At 38.7% G+C, this 11,665-nt stretch overlaps 1 protein-coding gene across 1 annotated transcript; it reads right to left on the bottom strand.

The window, feature by feature from the left end:
- Positions 1 to 853: 853 nt before the first annotated feature.
- On the bottom strand, positions 854 to 6,702 carry LOC139730591 (methylsterol monooxygenase 1-like). The gene is made up of 7 exons (XM_071641448.1): positions 6,615 to 6,702; positions 5,926 to 6,003; positions 5,034 to 5,182; positions 3,844 to 3,970; positions 2,327 to 2,375; positions 1,405 to 1,560; positions 854 to 1,008 (listed from the first exon to the last, which is right to left on the bottom strand). Exons 1-7 carry the CDS (start codon positions 6,672 to 6,674, stop codon positions 854 to 856), a joined length of 774 nt encoding a protein of 257 aa, XP_071497549.1. The 5' UTR covers positions 6,675 to 6,702.
- Between the last annotated feature and the right edge of the window lie 4,963 nt (positions 6,703 to 11,665).

The raw sequence follows: 11,665 nt of genomic DNA, 5'->3' as shown, positions 1-11,665 counted from the left end.
GGCTCCTAAAGGGTTAAACAGTCCCTTTAAGCACAGGCAGAGTTTAGTGAAGGAATACTGGATGAAACAATACTGGCAACTATTTATATATATAATACCCTGTTTTCATTTAGTCATGGTTTGAGGTCAAAATACCCAACATAGAGATTATGACCATCTTAGAAACCCATGCATAGTCACCCATATATAGGTTTTTTATTGGTCCTGTAGAGAACACATTTAGGATTTCCATTGGTCCCATAGAAACACCTATACCATCTTCATCAGTTGCACAGACACACCTATACGATTTCTATTAATTGATCCAAAAGACACATCTGTATATGTGGTCCTAATAAAACATCTATAGGATTTCTGTTGGTACCAGAGAAACATCAACCTTCTACAGATTAAAAAAGAAATACTAGTGGGCATTTAGAAAAGGAAAGATATTCTAAATGCAAAACTAATGCTTGGCAAACAAATTTTTTACATAAAACAATTTTCATTCAAAATCATGATTCCTTATTCTGGGGTGAAGAAAAAAGAATCATACCACCAGTGACAAATATATTCTGGCTGGCAGCTCTATACATAGGCCTATCGTCACGATGGTGTGATGGGAGTACAACATGGCACCCATCAAAATGTGGGTCCGCCTTTATCTATATGACATGGGGTACAACTGCAGTGAGTCAGTAATATCCTCTTGTAAATGTCTGGCATGCTTCGCTTTTAATGAGATATATGATGAAACAGTCTTAACACTGCCGATTATCTGTGGCCCTGCTTTGAAGAATTTATAGGAAGACAAGTTATGGCACAGAGGAGAGATGGGGATATGGGTCACGCTGTGTGGAAACTTTGGACTCGTTTACTTGGTCTTCTTCATCTGCTGGACTGTGTCATGCTCGGTGTCGTAGTCCTCGTCGTACTTCATCTCCGTCCCAAGCATCTTGTCCCACCAGGTGAAGGTTGGGGCATAGTTGCCATGGAAATTCTTGTGATGGAAGTCGTGGAATTTGGCTCCTGAAGAGAAAGAAAAAAAATATCAAAATTTGAAGAAAAAAAAATCTCTCATTCAACCTTGCAAATTTACATGAAGGCAAAATAACACGATCTACAATGTGAAATTTAGGTTTATGCATATGCCTGTTTTATTGCCACAAATGAAACAAAAATTTAAGAAATATATAAAATATTATTTCGCATTTCCTCACACTGTACTTACAAAATTGTCTTACAGATGCCGTATTGCAATATACTATACCGCAAATATATGGCATACACAGTAGATATATTACATAATGTGTGCATTGGAGTATACCATAGAAGCATATTACATTTCGTACACCTCCATGAATATACTAAAATATGATGATTTTCTGTCATGAGCTACGTAAAAAAAGAGGACCCCTTCCAAACCTCCATAGAACGGGAAGAGATGCAATGGATTCAGGGAGACAGTGTAACCAGAGTGGACGTCAGTGACCTCCAACAGGCGGACGAGCATCCAGGCCCAGATAAAGAAAAGGTGGTTCCCAAACAGCAGCACTCCCCACGCAAAGCCCAATCCAAGACCTGCGGAGAAACAAAAGACAGCACAGGTTTACCTACAGGCATACAGACATAATATACTGTAGATGCTTAAATAGCTCATAATTGCGAGTCTTAAAAGTTAACAAAAATATGTTTATTTCTTTGTGTATATGTGTTTATGTGCATGCTCAGGTATTGTGATGTAACATGCTTTAGGTGTAAATGGATGAATGTGTGTGTGTGTGTGTGTGTGTGTGTGTGTGTGTGTGTGTGTCAGTAGATGTTAGAAATTGAAGACCACATGACAATTAAGTGAATTTAAAAAAAATGTACTCAAAAAGATGATTACATAATTTAAACATTCTGTTTACAGCCAGACCGTACATAGTGGTAGCAAGTTTTTTTATTTTGGCTGTGACTACAAAAAGGCCTTTAGAAATAATTGTTATAATATGTAATCTATGGCTGAAATATGAGGAAATTGGCAGGTACTGGCAAAAAGAAAAACAAGACAAAAAAGAGCTTCTGGCCTACATCTCATTATAAGGTCATTAGTCATTAAACTTTGGAGAGGAAACATAATCTGACCCCTTTACATGGCACTGTGGGATATTCTGTGGAGATGAGATTGTTTCAAAAGCATTTAGTGGCTTTATTTCAAAACTCATATATTTCACTCTGATTTACATCTTCCTCCAGAATTTGTCGGAAATACAAAGAATGACAATAATTTTGCTGGACGACTTCTGGTACAATCTCAGCTGCTGTATGGTTGTGGCATACACTACTTCTCCCATTAGAAACTTACCCAAGGTTTCTACTGGATGTGTATACTCAGCAACCATTCCAAATGGAGCCTGTGATAGGAAAAAATACACAAGAAAGATAGTGTTTCATTATGATCCAACAACATACAAATTCAAAAGCACTTCAGTGTGTGAATAATGGATAAAGATGAGGACAGCTAAACAAGATATCATTGATTTGAATCCTGTCTGTGCACAAAGTCCTTGCATGTCATGGTATAGCACGTGATAGTTTAGCCACTATGTCTCACTTGATCCAGGTGTATAAATGGGTACCTGGTAATGCTGGGCGACTTGATCATGGCAGGATCCTCTGGTAGAGCAGTAACAACATTAAAGAGGCAAATCCTGGGTTGATGATGACATAAATGTATCATCATATCACTAGCATGGTATGGGAATCGAAGGTAAAAAACAGAATACTTCAGATCAAATATTTTGTGCATGAAACTTACTACATGTATGCTCAACAGGTGTGAAAAACACTTGTAGTCCCATCCCCGAATTATCAGCATTGCAAACACAGATGCTGCTGCAAAACATCAATAAATCAAGGCCCTAGACCACAAGGATATAACTAAATCAATGGAGGTAGATGTTAAGTTATGTAAGTCACATATATATCTCATTTCATACTTTTATATTTGGACATCACAGGAGCACAAACAGCTTACAGTAATAAGAGGGCCTTACAAATGGGGTGCTCTGTGTACAGAAGAGTTAAGATGTTTTGTATTAGTTGGCCGGCATGTGTGTTGCTCAATGAAATTGAGATCTTTAAATACAAATTAAATCTCTGCATGGACTTATGCCCTTCTGACCCTTAACCACCCATGCTTGAGTGTTGATATGTCTTTTCGTAGATCAGCATGCAACACTCTGGGGCATGTGCTAAGTGTGGCTGAAATACAGACTACACCTGCCAGCTAACGGGTAAGTAATAACAGTTAAACTGCTAACTCACAGAGTCAACATTGTGGTTAATATTTACTAGGGCTGTGTGTCCAAAGTCTGTGCAGCCTTGTTTCATTTGCAGACATGGCGAGTGCGACAGCAGAATCCTGAGACAATAACAACCTTTATCAACATGCCGAGTCACATCTCAAAGGTGACTGCACTTCTGTTGTCATAACATTATGTATTTTGCATGATCTTATGTACTACTATGTGACTTGCAAGATTCATGAGACCCAATATGATGGAACTGTAACAAAAGTTATCAACTTGAACTTAAGACTATATGTCTCTGCAATATGAAAATGCATGGAAAATAAGGTCACCTTGTAACAGGGCAAAATGCCATTAGTTTTATCTGCAGTGCATTGTGGGAACAATTATCATTGCATACAGTAATCCACACAGAGATTGAAATAAAAGCTGTGTTTGGTGAAATAGAGGTAGAGTTTTTGTCTCTCTTATCATGTGGTAGGCCCGCATACAGCTGTCTTAGAAATATCAGAGAGAATTCAAGTCGGGAGATTAGCAGACCACATAATATCAACAGTAATAATCAGCTGACCTTAAAGTTGTGGTGGACCTTGTGAACATACTGGTAAATGCTTTTGTGATGGAGCCCTCTGTGGACGAAATAATGCCAGGTGTCTTCGATAACCAGGGAAACAAAGCACTGGGCCAAGAGAATGTACCTGAGAAAAAGGTGAAAGTACATGGTACACTCAATTTGCACCAGCATCCAACCTGCTTATTGAGATTAATCAAAGTGGTTTCATTATTTTGGAAGGGCCATGTTTCATCAAGAGGTTTGATTGCGAAGTGATTATATGGAAACCAACTATTATGATTGTGTAAGAGCATTACAGTAGGGGATTAGCCGACCTAGGTTGCATTTAGACATTGAGTACAATACAACAAAATAAATGGGGAAATTAATCTATAGCTATGAGTTTCCTTCCCTGTCTAGCACATTGTGTGTGGGAGTTAGGGAGACATTTTGTGCATGTCAATTTTCAAAAATGCTATACAGGACAAAGAACAGCCTTTGGACACTTTATTTGGATGAAGTTAGAATTCTACTTGATAAGCTCCTGCCAAGGATAACAGATTACATGAGCAAACAATGGTACAAGCTTGGTAGACTGTGACAGCCTACTAACAAACATTGACAATGATAATAATATCAATATTAATTAAATCCTTTGAAAACGTAATTCTGTCTATTTATACACAGAAATTAGCAATCTAGTCTTACAGGTTTCAAACTTATTCTTTCTATCATTCAATCTTCAAGACGCTATATAAAACTGTATAGCATGAGTATATCTGTACACATGTAGAGCTAAATAAAAGTCCCAGCAAAATAGCTGATTAGTTAGTCATCTAAGTTAGTCAGCTTTATTGCCATCCTACATTTACTAGAGGATTTTTACTTTCAGCGATATGAGGATTTTACTGTGCCCATGACCTTTCTGAACGACAGGGTAACAATCCTGATCACACTCAAATAATAAAAGTGAACATAATTAATGCAAAGACATTACACAGACTAAAACAGAATGATCTCTTGAAGAATGCAACAGTTCAGATTATTCTTAGTGTTTATATCTTAAATTCTTACATTTCCCAACACAATTTATAACAGTTTTGCTGCTTACATTCAAACTAAACTAATATAATCTGTTTGGTGACCCCTCTCTGATGAATTGACAAATTGTTCAGAAACAAAGGAATACATTTCTAATTGATACTCACCACTGGGGTATGTCATCAAAATCAAAAGATACGTTGAAGTACTGGCAGTAGAAGTAATTACCCACTATCAGAGGGGTCTGGACAAGAAACTGGTTGTACATAACATACTTGAAACACTGCCACTGCTGTCCATATGTGGTTGGCTTGTCCTGAAATGAAGGATTTTCAAAATTTGCATTTAAAGACAAAAGATAAAAACTGCATGATGTTCAAGCATTGTGGATAACCTGCATTACAATGATAATATATGTACACTAGTAATGTATTGAGCATTTTATTGATTATTCCTCGAAACTAGTGTGTACAAGAAAAACAAACTGCTCAAGTAAGATCATACATGTAATGCGATCATGCTGGGGTTCAGACCTTGGCAAGAAGATCACTTATACATGAAATTTGCTATGAACTACGATAACATGATCATGGCTTACAATTCAATACATTTCCTCTTTATACTATGTCTTTTTATTTTCTTATGAGATACAGTAATAGAACTTTGCATTTGTACATCCCCTATATTACAAAGGTAAAGGAAAATGCAAGGGCTCCTTTTATTATAATGATATGTGTGGCTCAGACCCTTCACATGAAAATATATGAGACCTAAATGCTAACCATACCAATTACTAAGCAGTCCCCTACTTCTAAATCAATCATTAGCATATTGACTGCCGTGCTCCAACATTATGTACCTCTGAATAATTCAACTCTGTAAAAAAATATGAACATATATTATCCAAACTGTCAGAAGAAAGTTAGTAATTTCAGCACTGAATGGCTATCTGAATCACAGAGTTATTGCTCACTACAAATCTACTTCATACAAAAAAAAAAATCACACTTTGTTGATGGAAATCAATGGGGAAGGGGGCGGGGAGCAAAATTATTTTACCTGTTGTATTTTGTACCTGTCCATGAATGGAATGAACTGGAAGATGAAGGCTGGTGCACATAGCAGGAAGAAGGATACCTTTATAACAACATTGAGAGAAAGAGACTGTAAAGAAGAATTTCTGGTCAGAAGGGGTGAAGGCATGGAATATAGGAAGAATACTAAAGTAGGGGCATTTAAAGGTGTCCAGTTTCAAATATTGCTATGCTAAGTCCAATGACATTATGATACACACACCACACAGTGTAAGGGAGACTTCTCTCTGTTTAGGTGTGTGTGCATATGGCGGGATCAACCTATAGAGGGAGATACTGATAAACAGATGGACATCTATTTTACTGATGCGAAGAGCTATGCGCTCATGTAGTTATCTGTTAGTCAGCTTATCTTCAGTTGCTAGCTGCTCAGGCAGACATTTAATAGTCAAACTGTGGTCAAGATCAGCATTAACGATGAGTAAGATATATCATGCAAATAAACCTTATCGCCTCGTGAAATGAAAGACATAAGAGCTAGACCACTGCTAGTCTCCAGTAGACTTATATATGACAAAGACAAAACAATACCAACTGCAAGTGGAGTAGCTGTGACATGGGTGACATCGAACACAAAACTGACACACTATCACTGTGTCAATCGAGTAGAACGTTGATATGTTCCCTGATAATGGTGTCACATTTTTAACTTACGATGTGAAAACATGCCGAGATGTACACCGAGATCTGAAATCGCGTATAATGCGTTGTCATGTACCTCCATGAATGTTCAAACGCTCCATAATGACTCTCTGTCAAATTCTCCATGACGGCGGTAGCTGTCCGTAAAATAGGTAGAATGTATAGCTGTTGCTGTTATTACATAAGAACAACTAAACCGCTATACATTGAGCAGGTCTACGGGCCAGTTGATACGGCAAAGCGGACTGTTGATCATCTGGTACACGTACTACACCAATGGACCTGTGTGTGTGTTGTGCGTGTGTATTACCGATCTACGAACAGGTAAACGTGCATGCCCTAATCCCCAGGGTCAAACAATACAAAGCGGTGAGCGGGTCAACTACCAGTTTGGCGTCAACCTGCGTCAACGCTATACCAGAGCGTTGACATTTTACTGCAGTCGAGCTAGCGTGGCGCCGTCTCACAATATACCTGCTCCCATCCCAAGGCGCGGCGCCATCACCCTTGCGTACTTGTAAAATACTACTTTCCTTTCATGTATCAACCGTTAGGATTATACAGATGCTGTCGGTTTTGTCCACAACCGACATGCGCGAAATCAGGATTAAACTAAAAATCTACTGACTTATTTCAAATTATCGATATAAAACGTAGTCCCAATTGCTGTCTACTTAATTCTACTTATATTCCCACATGCCGATTACTGATAACTTTTACAAATATATTCCGAGTGAAAAAAGGATTAAAATCCGAATTTAACTGTTTAGAATGTCCAACAGAAATTTGCTGTAGGTAGGTATAGGCTTAGAAAATGTTCAATATGCTTTGCTTTCTTCTTTACTTATTATGATTCGCTTACATTAACCAACTTTCGAAAGTGAAATAATTTCCCCTTATACTTTCTATGGTGTTCTATGATGTTTAACCTTACAGAAGTAAATATCACATACAACGCTATACTGTAGAATTTAAACTATAGAATCTTACTTTTTGGTCATCTAAAGGAATCTTATATACAGTCGAAGCTTTAAAAAGTGTTCGTTTTATTTCTAGCTTGCTGTCTTATTAGATTATGCGGTAGAATTAAGCAAAATGTCAGAAGAACGGTACAGAATCTCGAAGTTACTGAATTATGATCATAGGAAAAAAATAACATATGAAACTAGTTCCTCTCCACTGTTTTCGACGAATTCTATTTTAGTGAGCATTCTTGCCAATTCTTTAGCTACATCAGAAGCATCATTTCAGTCCTTCAAAAAAATTCGGATAAGGTTTCATCAATTAGACTTGTTTTGAGCGAAGTCATGATTAGGTCCTACGACAAATCGAGCTTTCTGATCTATTTAAGGACAATTTGTTGTTTTCCAGGGTGTTATTTGTCAGGGTATAACAGTTAGGAATGGATATGAAATATGCAAGGAAAGTATATAGGGAAGATTCAAAACAGTATATGCCTGCATGCTCAAGACTGGTCAAATCAGCTACAACACTGTCCTTTACATAACATAACATAACATAACATAGCATAACATAACATAACATAACATAACATAACATAACATAACATAACATCACATCACATAACATAACATAACATAACATAACATAACATAACATAACATAACATAACATAACATAACATAACATAATATAACATAACATAACATAACATAGCATCGAGGAACATGTTGATATTGCGTAAACAGTATATGTTAAAAAAAATACAACCGGATTTTCGCATTGATAACATCCAATATGACAAAACCGTCTAAATGCTATACTTCAAGGTCTTAAAATATAACATCTTAACTCTATTTTGCAGAAAACCCCATTCAATTTGGTTAAGCGGTCACAGAGAAATGAGGATTGTTGTAAAGCATGTTATGAGTCTGATTCTTCCAAGTTTAGCACTTAATGGATGCTCTTGGAACTGCATATAAATGTGTGAACACAATAGACAGAACTTGGAGGGAAGAGATTCCTCACATGCTCTACAAAATTCCTCATTTCTCTTTGACCACTGAAGCAAATCGAACGGGGTTTCCTGTAAGATGAGGGCAATGAATTATAGTTTCATGCACTGAAATTGTATTTGGATTGATTCACTGTTTTTTAAGTTATCGCTGCTGAGGGTACCGTTGTATTTTTTTTTTGGGGGGGGGGGGGACATACGGTAAATAGGCTTACACCGCTGAACTTGGAAATTGTCTGGGAGGCTGCATCCCCCACCCCACCCCCACCCCCCCCCCCACACACACACACACAGACTTTGACTCTTAAAGATGGAAAAAATTAGAAATTAGGGAAAAATACAAACTCAAGAAAACCTTTGCCTTCCACGGTTTCCGCCCCAATTATTCTATCAAGGAGGGGTGGGGAACCTTGGCATTTACCTTTACCCAACCATGAGCACTACCCCCGACACCCTACTCCTCCACCCCCGCTTCACACGCACCTGCAACCACACCCACACACATAGAAAGTCTTTTCCATTTTTTTTTTTCACTAGGAGACAGGCCAAGCTGTATAATGTGCATAATGCACTGGTCTCGGCAGCTCAGTGTATGAAGCCAAACACCACTCAGAGCATGGCTCCTACACAGTTGACAGCGCCCAACTACGATTGACGTCTCCCCCCCTTTTTTTTAATACTCTTATGTGCATGGGGATGGCACGGAAGAGGTTTTTGAAGATCAAGAACAAAACCATACCAATCTGAGATGTCCGCCGTGCGCGCATGCGCAAAAAAAATATATACTGGCTGCGTAGAGGGAATAGCTTACGGGGCGTAGTGATCAGCTGTGTTTTGATACTATTCTGGACAGCATCATCGTCGAGCGAGTTCTATACTGTCTTTTTGTCTATTACGTGGATTGCGAGCAGCTTCCTCGGAGTACTAAGCAGACGATCCGACAGTCACTTTTTGTTAGATATCATGGCTTCGTATGTTGGTCTGAACGTCGGAGGCAAAATATATCAAACATCGCGTACGACTCTCACCCGTGAACCAAATTGTTTCTTTGCATCAATGCTTACAGAGAGAATGCCGTCTTCCACAGACGACAAGGGGAATTATTTGATTGATCGCGATGGAGAGATATTCCGTCATGTCCTGAATTATTTACGATACGACAAACTCGTCCTGCCGGATAACTTTGATGAACTCCATTTAATAGGATACGAAGCGGACTTCTTCATGTTGGAGCATCTCAGGGACCTTGTCGACAGAAAACTAGGTTTAGCCCCAACCTCTGAACACGTCACCCTGAACGTTGGCGGGAAAATTTTTCAAACAACAATTGATACACTGACTCAAGAATCTGACTCTCTCCTCAGTGATATGTTCAACGGAAAGTGTCCAATCGCCAGGGATAAAAACGGCCACTACCTCATCGACAGAGATGGTGACATGTTTCGGCATATCCTGAACTTTCTGCGACATCAACGCCTGGTGCTCCCAGAGAAATTCGATGAGCTAGATTTGTTGATGGGCGAGGCGAGGCACTTAAAACTCCTGCTGTGTCTGGAACACATCCGGACTCTCAAGTTCCTCGCCGAGTCCCGGAAAGAAGGCTCCGGGTCAGAGTACGTAGATCTCTTCAAGACGGGAGAGGCTTACTGCATCTACTCCAACTCGGACAGCTTTCTGGACGACTTCGAGACCGTGCCACTCCCTCGCATCGACATCGAGCGGACATACGGCGGCGTCAGGTCGATTCCCGTCTCGTTCGACGAGTCACTTGTGGGTACGTGGGTATCGACGTCGAGAGGCTTCAAAGCCTATCCCAGAGACAAAGAGGATCTCATCAACCGCGTTGCCACATACATCTTGCGTAACCGGGACAACATGACAAACGAGTGCAGAGTAAAGAATCAATGCGTAAAATGGAGATATGAAAAGATCAAGTAACAAGTCAGTTGGCATCATCCTGACCCCAAATTGACGAGCGGCCTGTCTTTTTTCCTATTTACAGGGAAGGTAGAACGCATTTTTATTCTTTTTAATATGAAGCTGTCCTTCCTTTTGCTCCTGGTCAAGGGAACGCCAGAAAATCTTGGATTTTATTCATGTGTATTTTTTCACATTTTTTTGCCAAAATCGTGTATCAATATTGTGTCTGTATGCGGGAGGGGGGGGGGGGACTGTAACCGGGAGCCAAACCAAGCCCAACCCGTGTCATCATCCTACAGCCTAAGTCATGTAATCCTAATACTCTTTCGGATGTATGATTATTATTCTCCATGATATTAACTTGTGAATCAGCAGTTATCATATGAAATAATTATTTTGTGGTAAGTTGTAGAGACTCATATTCCTAAACCGGTGCGACTAACTTTTTTTTTACTCCTCTTAATCCTGCCATCGATGTGTAACTTCACTGTAACATTATACCTACCTTTGTTCGTATTATAGGGCACGTTGTGTTGTGTTCCATGCGTGTACTGATGGCAACTATGGTATAATCAGGGAGGTGGAAAAATCCATCTCCCTGGTCAAATGTCGATTAAAAGATGTGCAATTGCTGGTCTTTTAGGTCACGAATTATGTCACAATGCAATTAGGGCAGTGTGGAATTGAAAGTGTATTCAAATATCTAATAGCATATAGTACATTGTATAGTTAGCAGTCTGTACATATTAATTGGCATAAACATCTTATTAGGACAATATCGTGATACTCATTGAAGTTATCCGGCACTGCTATTCATAGAGTTTATAGATATTAAATTTATTGAATCCTAATCATTCATCAATAGTCATTGTTCTTTACGTTTATGAATTCATATCTTTTTTTTGCAATCTATCATGATGCATTATATTGTATAACGATTTTACTGCTTGTCTATGACGTGTATGGTCTGCTGGGCTCTTTCACTTGCACCAACACACACCTCACTCACCTCTTTTTCTGTATGCACATAGTGTCTATATAATTTTTTGTTGTCGCAATGTGATGCAAGAATGTCTCTGTTTTTTTTTTTCTATTCTTTCGTTTTCGATAAGTATACATGATGTATGTTTTGCCTATTTCATTCCTTTCATTCATTTCATTTTTATTT

Source organism: Diadema antillarum, unplaced genomic scaffold, assembly GCF_040938485.1.
Source record: "Diadema antillarum isolate AM-2024a unplaced genomic scaffold, OU_Dant_1.0 seq00000321_RagTag, whole genome shotgun sequence".
NCBI classification, from domain to species: Eukaryota; Metazoa; Echinodermata; class Echinoidea; order Diadematoida; family Diadematidae; genus Diadema; species Diadema antillarum.
Note: the sequence above shows the minus strand (reverse complement) of the source record. Positions and strands in the feature narration are given on the sequence as shown.

What these genes read in the sequence shown, in the direction of transcription:
- LOC139730591 (XM_071641448.1), bottom strand. Translation starts at nt 6,674, where the DNA reads ATGACAACGCATTATACGCGATTTCAGATCTCGGTGTACATCTCGGCA. An exon ending in ACAGGTACAAAATACAACAG is followed by an intron (nt 5,183 to 5,925) that starts GTAAAATAATTT and finishes CCTTCATTTCAG; the next exon opens with GACAAGCCAACCACATATGG. An exon ending in AGGTCCACCACAACTTTAAG is followed by an intron (nt 2,376 to 3,843) that starts GTCAGCTGATTA and finishes TTCCTATCACAG; the next exon opens with GCTCCATTTGGAATGGTTGC.